General features: G+C 33.8%; 1 protein-coding gene and 1 long non-coding RNA gene across 2 annotated transcripts; both read left to right on the forward strand.

Moving 5' to 3' along the window:
* The first annotated feature begins 1,444 nt into the window (after positions 1-1,444).
* LOC124941291 lies at positions 1,445-2,189 on the forward strand. The gene is made up of 3 exons (XR_007099631.1): positions 1,445-1,587; positions 1,773-1,916; positions 2,166-2,189. It is a non-coding gene; the product is annotated as an uncharacterized LOC124941291 (long non-coding RNA).
* A 161-nt stretch (positions 2,190-2,350) lies between these two features.
* LOC124941201 (protein transport protein Sec24-like At4g32640) lies at positions 2,351-20,803 on the forward strand. Its single transcript, XM_047481486.1, has 24 exons — positions 2,351-3,280; positions 4,494-4,721; positions 5,079-5,153; positions 5,266-5,364; positions 5,963-6,074; positions 6,334-6,461; positions 7,063-7,182; positions 9,072-9,152; positions 11,028-11,105; positions 11,278-11,370; positions 12,766-12,820; positions 13,518-13,594; positions 15,086-15,157; positions 15,268-15,351; positions 15,977-16,096; positions 16,235-16,303; positions 17,023-17,100; positions 17,295-17,433; positions 17,591-17,755; positions 18,409-18,554; positions 18,643-18,822; positions 19,640-19,728; positions 19,814-19,845; positions 20,391-20,803. Exons 1-24 carry the CDS (start codon positions 2,480-2,482, stop codon positions 20,495-20,497), a joined length of 3,228 nt encoding a protein of 1,075 aa, XP_047337442.1. The 5' UTR covers positions 2,351-2,479; the 3' UTR covers positions 20,498-20,803.

Raw genomic sequence — 20,803 nt, forward strand, 5'->3', positions numbered from 1 at the left:
ATTTTATATTCTAATTGTTCCTTTTGAATTGATTTTTTCATGTTTAACAAGGGATAGTATTTATGTTATCCATCCAAAACACTAATAAATATAAATAAATTTATAATATTATTAATATATTTATTTATTTTTAAGAGTTTTAAATTTATTTTTTATAATAATATAATTAATTTTTGTAATATATTACACTTTATATTATATAAAACATAAAAAAAAATTATTTTTTTAAATATAGTATAAATAGTGTATCACGATGATTCATTTAAACCGAGCTGAACTATGATATAATAAATTTATATTATTTTAACCAAATTAACATAGTTTAGTTATTACATATTATATATGTTTTTATATTTCTAATTTAGGTACTTATGGTATAGAGGTAAACTCAACTTATTCTAGAGTTAAACCCGCCATCCCTATTCTTGACCATCTATAAATAGTTGATTTTACAAAGTGAACTTAAAATTTAAAACACATTAGTATTTTAATAATTAAATTGATTCAATTCAATCAAGTTACCCAAAAAAAAAAAAAAAAAAAAAAAAAAAGTTATATTGAGGTTGTGTTTTATGACATCATTTGGTTTGATTTATTAAATTATAACACTTAGAATTAGAGTGGAACGGAAACAAATATTATTAAATTGTTAATAATAATATAATATACATAATTAAAGTATATTTCGGAACATTATTTCATATAAATTAACACTCAATAAGATATTTAAAAAAAATATAGTTTTTATAATCGCCCAAACCCGACTCCAACCGAAGCGCTAAGTCATCGTATATAGGAATGTTTGGTGAAATAACCCTAATAATTGACTTAAATGCGGAGATGATCAGCGCCTAATAAAAATTGTGCAAATGACAATTTTCTATTTTTCGGAAAAAAACACTTCTATCGTGTAACGCGACGGTACGGACGCATTTTGCGACGGCACGCTCGTCACGCGACGGCACGCTCGTCACACGACGGCACACTCGTCATACGACGACACACTCAACGGATTAGGGTTTATTCGCGTAACGCGACGGTACGGACGCGTCTTGCGACAACACGCTCGTCACGCGACGGCACACTCGTCATACGACGACACACTCAACGAATTAGGGTTCATTCGCGTAACGCGACGACACACTCGACGAATTAGAGTTTCGTCACGTAACGGGACGAGATATTTTTGTCCGAAATATTGAAAGCAGTCATTTGCACAAATTTTATTAAAGGCTTATCATGTAGGCATATAAGTCAATTATTAGACTTATTTCATCAAATTTCCTCATATATCAATTTATTAAAAATATATTATTTTTAGTTTATTTTAATTAAGTAAGGTCAACAAAAAGTCAGCACTCCCTCATTGATACGTTACTACAACACAGTCAAAAAAGAATGTCCATGAAAGAATACAAAATTACAAACACATGCCCTTTTATACATCCAATTCATCTTCGTCCCTTCTCTCTCTAAAATCTCCGGTGCAATAACCTACCCGTGTATCTCTCTCTCTCATCACAGTCAGCCGCTTTTCTCTCAAGCACACAATCAGCATTGTTCAAATTCGGATCGATTCATACTCAGGTAGGTCAGATATCTTTCAAACTTCAAAGTTTACTCTGATCAATCGCCTCTTCATCCGACTCAGAACAAGATTTCGTATCATACTTCTTTTCTTCTTCTATCTTAGTTAGTATATACGCTTACATTATACATTTCTGCTAGATCTTCTCTTTCTTTCACACTGATCTGACTAGTAGTCTATTCAGGTCGATTCCGGATGGATCATTTCTGAATTGGCGGGAACAGAGCGAATTTGATCGGAATACCGTCGTCTGATTCGGAGGAGGACTGGAATTCCGCTCAATTTCATCACATTTTCAAGTTTCTACTGGATTTTGTTGCGCTAAGAGGTGATTGATTGATTGATTGATTGAGCTGAGAAGTCTGATATTACGTTTTTTTTGTTTTGTTTCTTGTTGTAGGTGAAAGAAACAAATGATCTATGGATAATTGTTAATGTTTAGTAGTTTCTGTCACAGGAATTGATTTGCATTCTAGATTAGCTGATTTTGAACATCTATTGCTGAGAAGTCTGATATTCTGTTACAGAAACAGTCACGTCAATTTTTTTTCTTATTTTTGTTTGTTTCTCGTTGTAGGTGAAAGAAGCCAATGATCTCTGGATAATTGTTAATGTTTAGTAGTTTCTGTCACAGGAATTGATTTGCATTCTAGATTAGCTGATTTTGAACATCTATTGCTGAGAAGTCTGATATTTTGTTACAGAAACAGTCACGTCAATTTTTTTTCTTATTTTTTTGTTTTTGTTTCTTATTGTAGGTGAAAGAAGCCAATGATCTATGGTTAATTGTTAGTAGTTTCTGTCGCAGGAATTGATTTGCATTCTAGATTAGCTGATTTTGAACATCTATCAAGCTTCTTAGTTTTTGGTCTGTTGGACTCTTGATAACGAATGGCCACTCAAGGAGGTCCGAGATCAGGAACTCCTCATCCTAATAATCTAGCTGATGGTATGCAGAACATGCAAATTGGTAGACCTTCTGGACCGCCCTCAGGCATGGCTAACTCAGGTGGCTCTATTCCTCCTGCCACTTTTGGACAGCAACCACCGCCGCCTTTCTTGGCTTCTAGTGGAATGTCAATGTCTCGTCCTGGTCCACCTCCACCTGGAGTGCTTCCTAGGTCTTCAATTCCTCTTGGGGGTCCTCCACAAAATACCTTACCTCCAAATATGGCTTTCAGCAGACCTTCTGGTCCTCCTGTTACTCAAACTGGGTCAATAAATCCTTCTTCTGTGTCCTTTCCCCGACCTGTTAGTAGTTCAGCTGCTCCCCCTTCTGGACTGCCTGGATCTTTCCCTTTATCTGGAAATGCTGCTCCACCTGGAACAAGTCCTTTTGCTTCTTCTCCTATGGCTACAAGACCATTTGCTAATGGGCCCTCAACGTTTGGATCAAATTCATTGTCTGGTGCACCACGTTTCCCCCCTACAGGAAACACACTGCAAGCACCAGTCAGACCTCCTCCAACTATGACATCAACTAGTGTGCCACCACAGACTCAAAGCTCGTATTCTTTTCCTGGAAGTCAACCTATCACTTCATCAACAGGTTCTATGAGGCCAGTTACTCCATTTTCTGCTCCACAGCCAGGTGCTTTTCCACCTTCAGGACCATCACCATTCTCTGCATCACCCCAAGGTCCTCCAATTTCTGCTTATGGTGCTCAGCCAGGGACAATGTCATCTCATCAGGTGAGCTTCCATAAAAATTATGGCATATATGTGAATGCTGAAGTCTTATGGAATGAAAGGGTTATATGACTTGGAACATCCGGTTTTTAGTAGATTGCCTTTTGCAGTATTCCATTTCCTATGACTGGATTAAGTGTGGTTACTCATTTCTAGTTACATTCATGATTGACTATTTCTGTGTAAAGTAAGTTTAAGGAAACTGTAATATTATTGGGTATATTGAGAGCTGAAGTTTTTTTTATAGGATTCATGTTGACTTGATGGTAACTTCATGAAGCCATTAAACCTCCTTTGTCTGGGTTTCAAACTGGGTTTATACATATACGTGATCTTAATTAATTAGAAAAAGGCTTTATTAGTTGAGAGCTTAATTGTTTTAGATTTTTACATGTGGCTTTTTGTTTGTACATGGGAGCGGCTTTTAGTGCTGATAATATGACTTCATATTTAGAGAACATATATAATATTACTGCTATTTAAGCGAGATGTCTTTTAGCCATATTGTACATGAAACTAGTTGCTTAAGAGCTAAAGAGTTGAAAATGAGCCTGGCAGGGATGCACAATTTTCAAGACAATGTTTGCCTAATTCAAGACAAGAAAAAATTGCTCAGTGTATTATTCTCATCAGACACTCTAAACTCTGAGTACCTTCTTTATGTAAATGTAGAATTGTTGTTTTTTTGAATAAAGAGTAAACTTTTCATTAATGAGAAAAAATGTTGTGAATGCGAGAAGCATTCAACAGAAAACAAAAACATTGGAAAAGAAAAATGGAACACAATTACAGAAAATTAGATTTCAATAAGCTCAAAAAAGTCTCATCCGTTGCATATTCCTTTTTTCTTGATATAGTGGAAATAATATGTTAGCTGTGATATAGTGGAAATAATATGTGTTATCTTGCTTGAACTCCATACTCTGTACTTCCAGGAGAAGAAAAGAAGTAAGATTTTATCATATGTTTCTCTATGCAAAGGAGAAGTTCATTTTTGTTTTTATAGTCAATCAGTTTCTTTGAATCTTTATTTGGGAGTTTTTTTATCTGCTTCTTTGAGCTTGTCAACTTGTGATTGTGCTTGAATGACTTTAATTACTGAGGACTCTGCAACACAGTGCCTGCAGATAGAATACCTAACACTACATATATTACTTTATGTGTTTGATATTTCAGTGTGAACTAATCTGGATCCTTTAATCATTGATTTGTATAGGGGGGCCCAACTTCCCAATTTCCGGGTTATGCACCACCCCCGAGAATGTTTGGGATGCCACAACCGCCACCAAATCAATCTATGACTGGTTTATCAGCAGCGGGTCACATGGGAACATCTATGGAAAACCCACAAAAAATTGATCTGAGTCAAATCCCACGCCCCTTGCCTAGTGCCTCAGTGATTCTGCATGAGACTCGTCAGGGAAATAAAGTTATATCCCCACCAGTATGTTACTTGACTTTTGGGATTTAACAATGAGTTTAACTAATTGAGATTGGAATTGATACGTGGGCTAATTTTCATTTGATCACTCTCAGTTACCCCTCTTTTTCCTTTTAGCATTTGGTCTAGGTTATTTTTCTTTTTCCTTTTAGTGTCATTGCTTATACAATCTTCTACTCTGCACCCAATTTTGGTTAGTTTTCACTTACGAATTTTATATGCCAGTAGGTATTATTGATTGATAACTTTGATAGGATAGAAACTGTTTTCTTAAGTGGTATGTTACTGGATGTAAGGCATATTTTTGTTATTCAATTGCTTGTTTACTAAGATCTTGCCTTTTTTTCCTGCTTCTTTTAGCCTGCTTCGAGTGAATATATTGTCCAGGACACTGGCAATTGCAGTCCAAGATACATGAGGTGCACCATCAATCAGGTTATATTTGCAATTTTAGTTATTCTCATGCAATCTTTCTTCTCTTTGGTATCATAACTGTTTACTGTAGGGAATCTTATTACTGACTTAAGTTGTATTTTCCTTCTATAAGATACCTTGCACAGTTGATCTTCTGAATACATCTGGGATGCAATTGGCTCTGATGGTCCAACCACTTGCTCTCCCTCATCCATCCGAGGAACCCATCCAAGTATGTTGGATTTTTGTTGCATGATCTTTTCCATTTACAGCAGATCCTTGTTAAATGTGTAAAACAATGTGCCAGGATAGTAGAATCTAGTTAATAAGGCCCCTCTGAGTCCTTCAAGCTATTCTTAATGTTGGTCTACTAAGTAATAGAATTATCTGCTGTGTATTGGCTTAGGATGCACATATACTCCATTATTTGTATATTAACATGATAATTATTTTGGCAATATAGAATAATCATTAGATTGATACTTAAGTAATGTACAATGTACCAAAATAACTGTTCCTGACATCCTAATGGTTAAGTAGGAAGAATTTTGCTACTTTTGGTTTTTGTTTGTTGAGAGCTTGATTTGATATTTCTTCCTTGTTTACTGGGATTTAGATGATTATGATAAAGAATTAATTGGTGTGGTTTGGAGTCAGGACCTATTAATGAATTTCAAAATGAGCAATCATGTCTGTCTTCCTTTTCTATTGTGAGCTCATTCAATTTTTCTTTACTATGTGGCACTTTGTCTGGACTTGTATTTTTATTAACACGAATCTTTTATATTATAAAAAAGCAATACCATCCTTGTCTTGTGCCTCTTTAATAGGTTGTTGATTTTGGTGAAAGTGGTCCTGTTCGATGTTCCCGTTGCAAAGGCTACATAAATCCTTTCATGAAATTCATTGATCAGGGGAAGAGGTTTATTTGTAACTTGTGTGGTGAGTTGATATCATTCAGTTGCATGAAGTGCCTTGTGTGAAATATTTCACGCTATAAACCTGTTTGTTATTGTGTACTTAGTGCATTTACATTTTTCATATTACTCTCTTTCTCGCTCTCTCGCACACACATAGAGAGACCGACCATCATGCTTAAACACCCAGGAACTTGTATAGCAAAGGACTTTCGGTACCGTAAAGCTTTTGCAGCATAAGACTTAGTTCTGAATCTATTTTATATGCACCTTTCTGTTTGCAGGTTTTACGGACGAAACACCTCGTGACTACCACTGCAATTTAGGTCCCGATGGAAGGCGGAGAGATGCAGATGAAAGGGCTGAGCTATGTAGAGGAACAGTTGAATTTGTTGCTACAAAGGAATATATGGTCAGATCTAGTGTCCTCATCTTGAAATTCCATTTTATTTATTTTGTGACTGAACACTGTATGTTTAAGACTTCCCCACTAAGACAACAGTATGTGCGGAAAACAAAGACGGAAGTAAATATACAACAAAGCTTCTAGGATAACAATGTATTCCTAAATACTAGGAATCTCCTTGAGATAAGTCTTATTTAACCGTAAGCTTATCTTCTAATGATAACTATCATAATCGATAATTATGTACATTATGTTGTTTTTGAGAACTCCTTCACATGTTGACAAGAAGAAAAAAGCTACTAATCAACTGGAAATATAATATTTCCCAGAGACCTTTTGCAAAGTTGAACTCCTTTTCCTGTTTGTCTTTTAAGTTTTTCTTTCCACACAGATTTGATTAAGCTTACACGTTTTGCTACTATTTTGATTTAAAATGACTAGCCTGTTGAAGATGTTCTGATCTGAATGTTTGGACCCTGTTATCAGCTGCCTGCCTTGTTTGGGTTTATTCTTGTTGATTTGTTTGGGTGATCACGTGTGTACTCTTTGCTTCATGAACTTGTAGAATGTCCTTTTAATTATTTTAGCTATTGAAACATGTTATCAGGTGCGCGACCCCATGGCAGCGGTTTTTTTCTTCCTTATTGATGTATCAATGAATGCCATACAAACTGGTGCAACTGCTGCAGCATGCAGTGCAATCAGCCAAGTTATTGCGGATCTTCCTGTAAGACTTACTTCTGTTCATTAAGTGCTAATGAAATGTATGACAGTGCAGGAATATATTGAATGCAATGCATGATTACAATTGTTAAGTCTTAGATGGCAATATGTTGTTATTTTAATTAAAAATATGTCTTCATGGCTTTTGAGCCCATTGAGCTGTCTGATTAATGGGTTAATAACCATTTATTACGTGATTCTTGTTTGCTCAAATCAAGACATGGAGCTTCCTTAACTCTTTTGTTGATTGTTTTTTCTTGCCATGAGATCCCCTGTTAGCATTTTGAATCAAAGCTCTTGTTCAAAACACTTCATTTAGTGTAAAAAATATGTTTTTTTCCTTTGGTCTGATTGTTGTGCCTATAGGGGTTTCGCAACTTGAAGTAGTGTGAACCAAGGGGATTTTGCTTTATAGCCATATGTTTGGTCTCCCCAAGTAGTCCTCAAGCAAGCTTGGAACCCTTCTCAATTTGCATTGGCTCATCTGCTTTGTGCCCTGTGATGGCACATGAGAGGCTGGAACAATGGATTTGTGAACTTGGAAATGCACCATGCTTTTGCAGGTGTTCAAGAAACCTCTAGTGCTCAAATAGTTGGTTACTAAAAGTGTATGCATTTCTATATAAGTCAAGGGTTACATGTGATGCATGAAGCATGCAATGTTTTAATCTGTTTGCAATAAAATAACTTAACTGAATTAAGTGGTTTAATATTATTGTTGCATGGGAAACAATAAATTGCACAGATGTACGGAAAAAATTGATGGAAATGAATTACACTATAGAATAATTAATAAAATATATCAATATTTAACATGAGTATAGTTATTAGCTGTATTACATGTCAGAAGTGTAACAAGTTAATCATATAATAGTTAGAGTTTCTGCAACACTGGAAGAGCTGAGAAAGGGAACTGTATCCTGAATATGTGAATAAAATGTTTACACAGTATGCCCACAAACTTCTTTAAATAGGTGCAACATTGCTCAATAACTCATTATGAAAATAGAAACTCTAATAGGTGGGCATTGCATCCATTTATCAAAGTCCGTGGGTATATTTTCCGCTTTGGGTGTTCATGAGTATTATTTTTCCCTTTTGAGAAAGTTCATGTATAAATATGCCATTTTTCCTGTAGTTTTTCTTTCCATTCTCTCAAAATTGTCTAGACTGTTGGTTTTCTGAACTTATAATCTGTAGTTAAGTGCAAATTCTACAGAATTTGGATTCTCAACCCGTGTCTTATTTAATTGAACAAAGTAGTAGAAGTTCCATAGTATTAAAATGTTGGTCTTAGCAATGCTTATATTAGTTCATCACTATCTCTTATGCAATACCCATTGTGGAAACATATACATTGATATATGAAAAAGAAAGGTATTCCTCGGTGCTGCACCTTATGTTGGATCTTTCATCCAAACCTCTTTGCTCAATTTATTTGCAATACCTTACTTATTGCTTGTTACCAGGGATAATTAAATTGATTTCTTATCAATTTTAGTAAACATCTTTTTCAATGCTAGAATTATGGACTTATATTTTGTTTCATCCATTTTCATGTGTATGTAAAGAAGTGGAAACTATTTATTGAGGCCAATTGGTGATTGATGTATTATTGGTTAATACATATGATGGTTTAATATTTGATTAGTTATTATGGTAAATAGTATATTCAGATACTGCATTTGGTCTTAATATATCGTTCTATCCAAGCCCCCTTCTTATCAATCAAATGCTATTACACTCAACTAAGCTATGTTCTGATTCCTTGAGAGTTGTGGCTGTTGGATCTTCCTTGTATATTTTGCTCTGTACCCTGGTAATTTGAGTAGTATATATTCTCTTATTACTGGAAAGTTGTTGATCATTTTTATTTTTATTCATTTCCTGTAGGAGGGTCCTAGAACAATGGTGGGTGTTGCTACATTTGATTCAACTATTCATTTTTACAGTCTGAAACGTGCACTGCAGCAGGTCAGTATTGTATTGTAAAAGGTTACAAGTGTTTTATTGTTTGGTTAGTACTTGAAATGTTTAAACATTTTATTCATTGCATCCTTTTTTGGGTGAAAATCATTGCAATAACTTAGTTTCTCTTTTAGTGAAGGCTCATTTAGCTCAGTAGTAGAGCGTCTGGCTCATGGCCACAAGGTCGTGGGTTCGAACCTTCATGAACAATTTAAAAAATAAGGTCTCTCTTTTGGTATCCATTGTATATGTAGTTCAAAAACACACTCCTATTGGATAACGGTGGAATGGTCTATGAGGTTATATTGATAATCCACAATCTTTTCTGCTGAGTGCAGTCAAATTAGGATGTCTTTAATTAACATAACCATATTTTTTGTCTTTTAGTGAAAATCATTGCAATAGCATAGCGTGTAATGATGTTCGGTGGTTCCTCATAATTGTACTTTGTGTGGTTGGTTGTTCATGTTTGACAATTTTAAGGCTGTCATGCTCCCTTTTATCTTTTTGTCGGGAAAAAGTTGTATATAGAGATCCTCATTCCTTGGAAATGCCTAGATATGGTGCAGAAGATCCCACATAGTATGACAATGCTCTAGCATTTTGCTTTCTTATTGAATGTATAGTTTAGATGCCTGGACACACTAGGATTTCCACACAATTTAGTAATGGCCATAGGGCTTATATTGCATATGCTCATCTGCCAACAATTGACTAGCTCTCCACAAATTTCATTAGTAGAAATTGTATTGCATTACTACTCAAAATCAGATTTGATGCAAAAATTGCTGCAAGATAGATAATTGGTAACTTGGGGTTAATAGATTGAGTGTGAAAAAATAATTCATAATAAAAATAGGCAGCCATGTTGGAGATATTGACAGCTTTCAGTGAGGGCTCATCAAAAAGAATGGGAGACTTATCTATGGAAAGTAGTTTAAATTAGCAGATTGTATAATTCTATGGTTGTATTTTCTGTGGAAATGTGCTATACTTCTTTCCCTTTCATGGTTCATTAATTTTCTTGACAATTCATGACCAAGTTAGCTTTATAGACCAACCATTTCAAAAGGAACCTTTGATTTTTAGTTTCCAATATTTAGTGTCCTACTTTGTCCTAAATTATGCTAATATGATCTACATTTTGTGTGAGAAATGGATAGTGAGCGTTAGTCCTGAATGATAGACATTGCAATATTGGTTAATGTCAGTTTTATTTAATATTTGATCTTCCCTAGTGTATACATGTATGTGTATTTCCCAAGTTGCTCCTAAAGAATTCATGAGAGTGAATGCTACAAAAAAATGGACTGAATGGGTTAATCCAATCTTCTCCCTTGTGAAGATTTTTGCTCCTTTTTTTATGAGCTCTTTCACTGGAAGTACATAAGTTGGATTTCACCATTGGGGCAAAATGAGCTATCAAAAGGAATCTTTATTGTATTTTATGCAGCACATTTCATGTTCATTCCTAGTCCAACTTCATGAGCTCTTTCATTGGAAGTATATTAAGAGTTTTAGGTTAAGCCCCCAAAAGGAATGATCGACTCATATTTAGAAGGCTGACGTGTCACTCATGTGGAAGTCCCCCGTCTATTGTCAACTAACTGGAACTTTGATGATCAACGTGTGTTCTTCTAAATGAACCCCTTAATATATGTGCTGCATGAGTATCACAAATATAATTAAATGACATTTGTTATTATTTTGGAGGGCTGGCTAGTGATCTCAATAAAATATTCTATTTGTTATCTTTAGTATTAATTGTTCTCAATATAAATGTGTGGCAATTTGCTAATGACCTACCATGAGATCAACCTGCAAAATTTTATGCCTTTTCATTCCTTGCCCTTTCTTTGATAATTCGTTCTGTATCTGCAGCCCTTAATGCTCATAGTTCCAGATATACAAGATGTTTATACTCCTCTCGAAACAGATGTTGTTGTTCAACTTTCTGAGGTCAGTAACTTGTCTTGTCAGTCACTTATTTTCTTTCTCAGTTAGTTATACCACTTTTAGATGACTTGATCAGGCAGTTAAAAATCCATTTGTGGCTTTATTTCTGCAAGAAACTACTGATTTGTTTTAAGCTAAGACCATCTTTCTTTATTGTATTTTTTGGGAGATTCAGTGTCGTGAGCACTTGGAGATGTTGCTTGAAAGTATCCCCACCATGTTCCAGAATAATAAAACTGCAGATTCGGCTTTAGGAGCAGCAATAAAGGTATGCAATCTTTATGACTCTTTGTACTGAAAACCTGTCTCGGAAAGCATAGAACTTCCCCTGCCCCCAATTTTTGGAGTTCTTATGATGCCTTTGACTATAAAAAAAAGAGGGTAAAGAAAGATGTCAACTTTTTTATTGAAATTGAGAGTGGAACACAAGAAACGTTCCTAAACAGTTTGCAGAAAAAAAGAGGGTAAAGAAAGAAAAAACCAAAAATACAATAAAGTTAGATTCCGATAAGCTCGAGATAGTCCCATCTGGTGCGCATCCCCTTTTCTTGATTGATGCGAAAGTTTGATCAACTTCTGTAAAGGAAGTGATAACACATTTCGTTTTCACACAAACAAACAACTCAAAAAAGTCAAAATGAAATTTTTGAACAATTGTTTTTGACAGATATCATTAGACTAGAGGGGGAGTGACAAATGACTAGGAGAGAGTGAAATTACATCAACATATTCATGCATGCACTATTTACAACACTACTAAGTAAACTATCAAATATTAATCAAAATCCCACTACAAAGACCCACTAACAAAGGCCCACTACCTTACACTTAAACCCTAAAGTGTAAGATACTAAGTAAACTGTCAAATACTAAACAAAAGCCCACTAACAAAGGCTCTGATACCACTTATACATTTAGGGCAGAACTATCGAAGGAGATGAGAAGATAGATTTCATTAGATGAGAGGGGGATTGCCAAATGGCTAGGAGAGAGTGAAATTACAACATATTCATGCATGCCTATTACATTGAGCCTTTTTGGCATGTGAATGTACCACATTGGGAAAAGAAAAAAAACATTTGGCAAAATAGCATGATTTAAAAAATTTATATACCACAATTAAAAAATTTAGCAGAAAAACACTTCACCAAATAAAACTTCATCTAACTCAATCACCCTTTTCATACAAATGAAATTAAAATCAATTTTTACTTTGACAATTCATAAGTGATTGTGATGGTAATTGTGACAAAATACCACGTACCAAAAAGGCCTAATAGCCGCACTATTTATAATACAATTAAGTAAGCTATCAAATATTAATCAAAAACCCACTAACAAAAGCCCGCTAGCTTACACTTAATCCCTAACGTGTATCATACCTTCCCCCCATAAAGACATCCTTGTCCTCAAGGAAGTGATAGCGACTATGCATCTTTAATCCAATTCCATTATTCATAACTCCAAATCTTATTGTAATTTAACCTATCTCTTTAGTTCAGTAGATCCCAACAATCTTTAGCCAACTCAATAAGGCCACTACCTTACACTTAAACCTTATGTGTATCACCTTATTCTTGTCTCATTAGTCGATATTTTGCTTTTAGTGACAATGTTCAACATCTGTTTGACTAACTTCACCCATTGGTATTTTTTATGATAGGCTGCATTTTTGGCAATGAAACCTACTGGAGGGAAACTTCTAGTATTTCAGTCAGGCAAGTTCATGGACTTATCATTATACATCATTTGGTTTATCTAGCTAAGAACAATTGCCTTCAAGCTCTCTCCCATTTGTAACTTCTATTTCTTATGTAGTATTTACTATGCATGCATATTGTTACCTATATTTTGTTCCTAAATCATTACCTTGATATTATAGATTAATCTTCATGAACACCTTTAGATACTTTCCATCTATAATTGGTGATATATGAAATATGGAGCTCGTTAAAATCTGGCAATTTATATCTTTCACAGTGCAGTAACTCTATAAATCGCTAGGTTTAAAAAATAGTCAAACCTAATTCTTGGGGTTTGAAAGTTGATTTTTAAAATTGAGAGAATATTATTATTATATTTTTAAAACATGATTCATTAAAACTACAGTAAATGTGAAGGTCGTATTGTGTGTAGGAATAATTGCAACCGATAAGGACATACAAGGTAAACAAGCCAAGTAAAAAAAGAACAAGGGATAATAAAAATAAAAATAAAAATAAAATCTAGGTCTTCTAGGCAATCTATGAAGCACTACCTTTTGGAGTATTATGAAAATAATATAACCTTCCCACCTTAAAAATAAGTGAGGTTACTAAAGCACTTATAAGTAGATGCAAGCGGGTAGTACATATATGTGATTTACATTGAACAAACCTTTACTATAAATTTCTTATTACACTTCCCATTATACAGTTTTGTCCTCTGTCGGTATTGGGGCCCTTTCATCTAGAGAATCTGAAGGAAGAACAAATGTCACCACAGGGGAGAAGGTATCTATCTGTACACATCTTTTTCTTACTAATGTTGTTGTGTGTGTTATTTTTATATTAAACATGATTGGATTTAAGAGGTGTTAGCACAAGCTATAGATATGGATAGGTTGTAAACGTTTTGTGACTAAACAAGTAAAATAAATCACTTCAGCTCCTTGAAATTGGCTATATCTGTATTGCTATGATCTCTTCCATTTTTCCAGAAAGAAGTTTTGCCAATACAAAAACATTATTTGATCTCTTAGTTAAATGCACATACATAAAGCTCTATATGTTCCATTTTAGTTGTTTTTTCTCCTATCATGAAGAATATTGTGAGTACAGTTCCTTTCAGACATCCTCTTGAAGTAAGATATAATCAAAGACTTCTGAGTCTGACGATTCAATAAATGTTTAGTAAAGGGAGCACTTAAACATGTCTCATCCAATTATAGTTATGTTATTGATTTTTAAGAGAAAAAAGTTCTCATACGATTAGGTAAAAACCTTATTTAAGAGGCAATAACTTTCTTTCATAAATGTAATTCACTCCCACCTTAACCTGGTTCATATAAATTAATCATGTCTAGCTTGTTATTAATTGAGTTAAAAGAACTGGTACATGGGTTTAGTCAAGATATTAACCCACTGTTGGAATGGAGTAAAAGAATGATCTTTCGCTCCATAACATATTTAACGACATGACAATCAATTTATGCATGCTTCACTTTCATGAAAGACATGCTATGCAAATTGTTGCTTGATTATGACAATTTTAATCACTAGATGATTATGAGGAAGCTAGATTAAAAAAAATACCTTTAGCCAGCAAGTTCATATTTGGTATTGGTGATAGCCACATGATCAGCGTCAACATACAATCAGTATGCACACATAGGATGAGTGGTCAACCTGCCCACATAAAGGAAAAACAGAGTAATAATCCTCTCTGATGGATGGAAAGGTGATGTTTCAGCCAGTCAAACTTGAAGATGATGGAGGATGGTTAAAACTGGAAAATGGGATGTTTGAAATTCAATTACTGTAATATCATGTACTTAGATAAGAAGTAAAGGTGTTTCATGATTGCTCAAAACCTATTTTAAGTAAAAGACAAAAAACATTTCACACAAAAGTAACTAAATTTACATAAATCATATTGTCAAATTATAGATTGCGTCCATTGAATGCTTTCTTTAGCTAAGAAGTTGGTTGACCTTGAAAGGATATGAAACTATTAATTGACATATAAATGGAGCAAATGCTATCATTAGAATAACTCAACTTCTTATTATTAAATAATACAAAATGGTTTTAGATTAGTCTTTCTGTTTGCCTAATCTTGTATTTTCTAAAAATGTTCAACAGTGGTAGGCCATGTAACACATATAATGCACTCTTATTTGGCTCCTTATTCCTGTGTTAAGAGCCTCATGCAGTTATATCTGCTGATTTTATTAAGGATGTCATTATAACCCCATAGTCTTTTCTATTTATTCTTACTTTTAGGAGGCCCATAAATTGCTCCAGCCAGCAGATAAATCTCTAAAGTCTATAGCTATTGAACTTGCAGAATACCAGGTTACCTTTGACTTCTTATTCTCCTGGATTAAATACTGTTATTTTATTATAGAATAAAATGTGCAAGTCTCAGATTGTAAAACTATATTATTTTTATTCCAACTTCTCAGGTCTGTGTTGATGTGTTCATTACCTCCCAAAGTTATGTTGATATTGCTTCTGTCTCAGTTATCCCAAGTACTACAGGAGGGCAGGTATTCATTGATGACCTTCACTTTCCTTGTCTATATATGTTTTATATATTTATGGTATATGTGTCTTTCCCATAGCACTTCCTATGGTAGATCTTATCTATGATGTCAGAAGCAGTGCATGTTGCTTTTAGTGACCCAAATAACCAATTTCTCAGGGAACATTCTGCTCCATCCTGTTCTACTTTTATGATTTGATATGACAGAATGTATCCATGAAATCATTGGTTACTTTTGTATGGATTTTTTTGTTCAAGATCCCAACTCTTAAGTTGATAATTAGATAATCCTTCCTCTCTAACAAATTTCGAGAGAAACGGACATCTCATATTTTCTTTGCTGTTTACGGCCCTCCAGCTTTCTCTGTTATTTTTTTTCCCTTGCTACATGTGCAACATATAGTAAAGCTGGATAAGTATACTGCTTTTTGAATTTTGTTTTGAGGGAGGTGCTGTCTGTATACTCCCTATAATATGAAAATATTTTCTTTAAGTCTTACTGAACAATGAGAGAAACTGAAGGCTGTTAGTTCAAAATTTTCATGCTCCTTTGTTTATATTTTATATCTTCAGTTAGTCACTTTGCTGATTTATTGTATGTAAAGTCTAAGATGTTTCATTCCTTATAGGTGTACTACTATTATCCATTCTCAGCAGTTTCAGATCCTGCCAAGCTTTATAATGATCTTAGGTGGAATGTCACAAGGCCTCAAGGATTTGAAGCAGTGATGCGTGTTAGATGTAGTCAGGTTGGTTGCTTGGATTAGTTAAAAATGATTTCCCCTCAGTTCTATTACTTTAAATATCAGTAGATTTTTGTAGTTTACACGTTGCACCAAATATTTCCTTGAATGAGGAATGTAAACTACCATAATCACTGTTTTCAGGGAATTCAAGTTCAAGAATACATGGGAAGCTTCTGTAAGCGCATTCCAACTGACGTTGACCTACCTGCGGTTAGTCTATTTTCTCTTACATTAAGCAAATGGCAGTATAATTATCTATCTTACCAAATGCAGGACATGGCTTGTAACTTAGGGCTTGTTTGATGAAGATCCCATCAATTCTTCCATCTAATCATCCAATTCATAATTCAAAATACCAAATTCCTTGTTTTTAAGTTTATTAAAGTCATTAAAGTTAAAGGATAAATTGGTAAATCAACCCAAATAAACAGTTTTTTTTCCCAAACTTGTGTTTAAACAAAGATCAAACAAGATTATTTGTCTATAATCTGTTTTCTTACAACAAAAAATCCAAGATCAAACAATCCCTTAGCTTCTGCGAAATAGTCTTGCAGTCTTTGAGAAAATTATACCAATTAATGGAGCTCTTTAAAATATGTACTACTATTGGCTTAAAATTCAGTTTCCTCACTTTTGTCTCCTATAATCCAATCACAACTCAGCAATTCAGAGTTGGCACCCAATTAAGTTGATGGTTAACTCCGGATTTAGTAACACAACTTTCACCTTCGCACGTCCTATGTTTAGCCAATATTCTATCCTTTTTACATGTAAAGCTTCAAGCTCACAATCAAATCATGAAACGTTTTCCTTAAAATCAATTTTTTATTTTATACCAAATTGTTGTGGAACATATTATGACATATATATATATATATCATATAGAGAGAGAGGTCTTTGATATTAGTCTGTATGCTTTGAAAATGCAGATTGACTGTGACAAGACACTAATGGTTACAATGAAACATGATGACAAACTTCAGGATGGATCAGAATGTGCATTTCAGGTACCCAGTGGTTCTTCTTTTTACCTTTAACTCTTTATGGAGGGGCTTTTAATTGCTTTGGAAACTCAAATACAACTTTATTAAACATCTCTTATTGTCAAAACTTATTGTAAGAAGCAGTGGTGTTAGTTAAATTCATTATTTTTCTCTGGTTGATCTGACGATACAATAATTTATGGTCTTTTTCTGTCCAGTGTGCTCTTCTCTATACAACTGTTTATGGCCAAAGAAGAATCCGAGTTTCTACGTTATCTCTGTCATGCAGTAGTGTGCTGAGTAATCTATTTCGAGGAGCTGATCTTGACACCCAATTTACTTGTTTCTTGAAGCAAGGTTAGTTTTCCATCAGAATATGCGTTGTTGGTCTGTAAATGACTTGCATCAATGTCTTAACATCAAAGCCTCCAATATTTATTAATCTCAATGGGTTTCTACTCTTAAAGAAGAATGCTAATTACAGTATTCATATTTTTGTTTGTCTTGCATGTAGCTGCAATTGAAATTCCTACCACTCCACTCATACAAGTGAGGGAAAAAGTGATGAACCTCTGCATCAATATTCTTCATTCTTATCGCAAGCATTGTTCTACCACCTCATCAACAGCACAACTTATACTTCCAGAAGCGCTTAAATTGTTGCCTTTATATACACTTGGTATATTTCTTTTATTTATTTATTTTCTTTATATGCATGTTTGTCACTATCATTATGTTTTTTTATTTTTATACTCTTTTTCTTTGTTTCAATATTAAGTCTATTTGGAATCCGGTATTTTGTCAAAAACAATGACGATCTCATTGGAAAATTGCCAAAGCTAAAAGTGAAATTGATTTTTTCTCATTTGGATTTGTTTGGATCAGATTATTTTTTTTATCATGATCCAGATTATATGTGTTGTTTCATTTGATGTACAAATTATTTTCTAGATCATAATCCAAATTATAGTGTACTTTTTATTTTGCTTCACTTTGATATAGATATTTTTTTTCTCAATTGTGATCTGATTTTTGGATCATAATCATTTTAATTTTTTACAATGTAGAAAGACTACATTTAACGAAATATTTCATTTTAAATATTTTATACTAAAACAGCTCATTAACTGATACAAATCATACCATTAGCATTGTAGAAAGACTAGAAGTAGAGAACATGGATTGATTGGTCTAATTCTACAATGATCATCAGATGGCATGTTCTCTTAACTTGGCTATACTCTAGTTCTTTAACGAAACTAATTTGCCTCTGACATCTCATTTATATTATCATATACTAAACACAGTTACTTTCGTTCATGTCCTTTTCAGCCTTAGTCAAGAGTGCAGGATTGCGAACAGAGGGGAGACTAGAAGATCGATCATTTTGGATCAACTATGTTTCCTCACTTTCTACTTCTTTAGCTATCCCATTAGTGTACCCTAGAATGGTGGCCATTCATGACCTTGACACCAAGGTATGCAGTTAACTTTACTGTTATAACCTCGTCTCTTTTTTTTTATCATGTGGCCCTTACATATATTGAATTACCAATAAATTGGCAGGAGATGGATGGATCTCTTATACCTCCTGATGTTCCCCTTTCAAGTGAACATGTACAAGATGATGGAATATACCTTCTTGAGAATGGGGTTGATTGCTTGATTTATATTGGGAACTCTGTGAATCCTGATATATCAAGACAACTGTTTGGTATTTCTTCCCCTGATGAAATTCCAACTCAGGTACTTACATTTTATTTGTTATATTGAATGATGCTTATTTGTTTAGATTTCATGTTATTGCTTTAGAGTAAAACCACTGTTCACCTTAACTATTTCCCATGTTCTTCAGTGTTTGCATACACAATTCTGCTAAAACACCCTGTTCGAAAAGTTTTTTTTAAAAAAAAATTAGGAAGTTATCACGACCCCCCACAGTCATTGCCCCTCACTTCAACTTAAGGTGTTCTTAGTTGAATTCAAACCCGTGACCTTTGGTCTTTTAGGCCTGACTTTTACCATTAAGCTACCCTAGTGGGTTGCCTGTTCGAAAAGTTGTATTTTCTCACAATCACGATCCAATTAAAAATTCGTAAAATAAAATTGAAAATAATTCATTTTCGTTTGCTATAAGATTTCTTATGGATCGTGATGATTTTTCTATAGATTATGATCTAGATTATAGTGTTATTTTTTTGTTTCATTTAGTATAGAGTATTTTTTGGATCATGGTCTATATATTATTTTAGATCAATGTGTTTTTTGACAAACATAACGAGTGTAGATTTTTCAGATCATGATTCAGATGAAAAAAATGCATATGAAAACAACTCAATATGTTTATGCATTATTCTGTGTGAGGCATGGGCATGTTTTACTAGAAAGGAGGATCAAGAACAAATAAAGCAATGACTCTGTTTACTTGTGCATACTCTCTATTGAGAATTTGATTGTGGATGAAATTATTTCACAACTTCAATTGCTTGGAATCTACATTTCGTATCTTAGTACTATTTATCTTCCACAATTTCAGTATACATTGATATTTCTTCTTTCACAGTTTGTTCTGCAGCAATACGAAAATTCATTATCCAAGAAACTAAATGATATTGTCAATGAAATAAGGCGCCAAAGATGTTGCTACCTACGGTATTATACTGAACATCTTTTTCCCCTTTTTTTCTGTCTTGAACCGCATTCATTTGCCTGATCCCCATTAATTTTCCATCTGCAGCATGAAATTATGCAAGAAAGGAGATCCATCAGGTATGTGTACTCTTGAGCAACATTTGTTAACTATTAAATTTTTTCAACTTTATGAAATAACGCCAACTTTCACATTGGAAACTTTCTTCAAAAGCTTTATTATCAATTATTTGCAAGTTCTAGGAATTAATAGACAGAAACAATGGGTATGGAACATAAATTAGGATTCCGAATGGCCAATCAAACCGTGGTATACAATCATAAGGTTTTTTTTGCCTCAATCTGCCATTCTTTCTCTGTTTTGATTTTAGGTTTAGATTAAAAGAAGACATGGGTTTTATTTAAAACAATCTAATCATCATCCACGTGACAAAACTAGGTGGTGTTAGTTTGTATAGGTTAATAATCGGTGATTAATTTCCTAGATTTTTATAAGTATAGGGAGCAATATCATTACTATTATGGTTATAAATATATAGGAGGAATGAAATTATGAAAGATTCTATACTTGATTTTTCTTGGATTCTATATATGGATAACTTCAATTATTCTTCCTTTATGTTGTCATTAACTAATTACAAGTTATAATTTGTTGCGATTCTCAGGAATGCTGTTCTTCTCGTACATGGTGGAAGATAAGAGCCCGAGTGGGCTCGCATATGTTGAGTTTTTGGTGCATATTCATCGACAAATTCAAAATAAAGTTACTTAAAAGAAAATTATACTTGGTGTTACTTCTTATTAGCCTCTTTGGACAACTATTTTCGGAAAAACGAAAAGAAAACAGATCAAGGTTTAATGAGAAGCGAAATTGTAGGGAAACAGTTTTTTTTGTGGCAACAACAGGTTTACTTACAATGATAGAGTATAGTTGAGAAGTTATATAATGTAAAGACGGTTTTCTTTGTTGGAAGGGGTGGATGAAATATAGACGTTAATAATAACTATTTAAACAGGAATTATGTTTTGATGGTTTCAAAAGATTTCATATGGTGATTATTGCTTGTTTTGGTTTTTA

The sequence above is a fragment of the Impatiens glandulifera genome, chromosome 6 (assembly GCF_907164915.1).
Source record: "Impatiens glandulifera chromosome 6, dImpGla2.1, whole genome shotgun sequence".
NCBI classification, from domain to species: domain Eukaryota; kingdom Viridiplantae; phylum Streptophyta; class Magnoliopsida; order Ericales; family Balsaminaceae; genus Impatiens; species Impatiens glandulifera.

Excerpts from the sequence above, each read along its gene's own strand:
- LOC124941201 (XM_047481486.1), top strand. The coding sequence starts at position 2,480 with ATGGCCACTCAAGGAGGTCCGAGATCAGGAACTCCTCATCCTAATAAT. Across the intron at positions 3,281-4,493 it reads GGACAATGTCATCTCATCAG|GGGGGCCCAACTTCCCAATT; the intron begins GTGAGCTTCCAT and ends TGATTTGTATAG. Across the intron at positions 7,183-9,071 it reads AAGTTATTGCGGATCTTCCT|GAGGGTCCTAGAACAATGGT; the intron begins GTAAGACTTACT and ends CATTTCCTGTAG.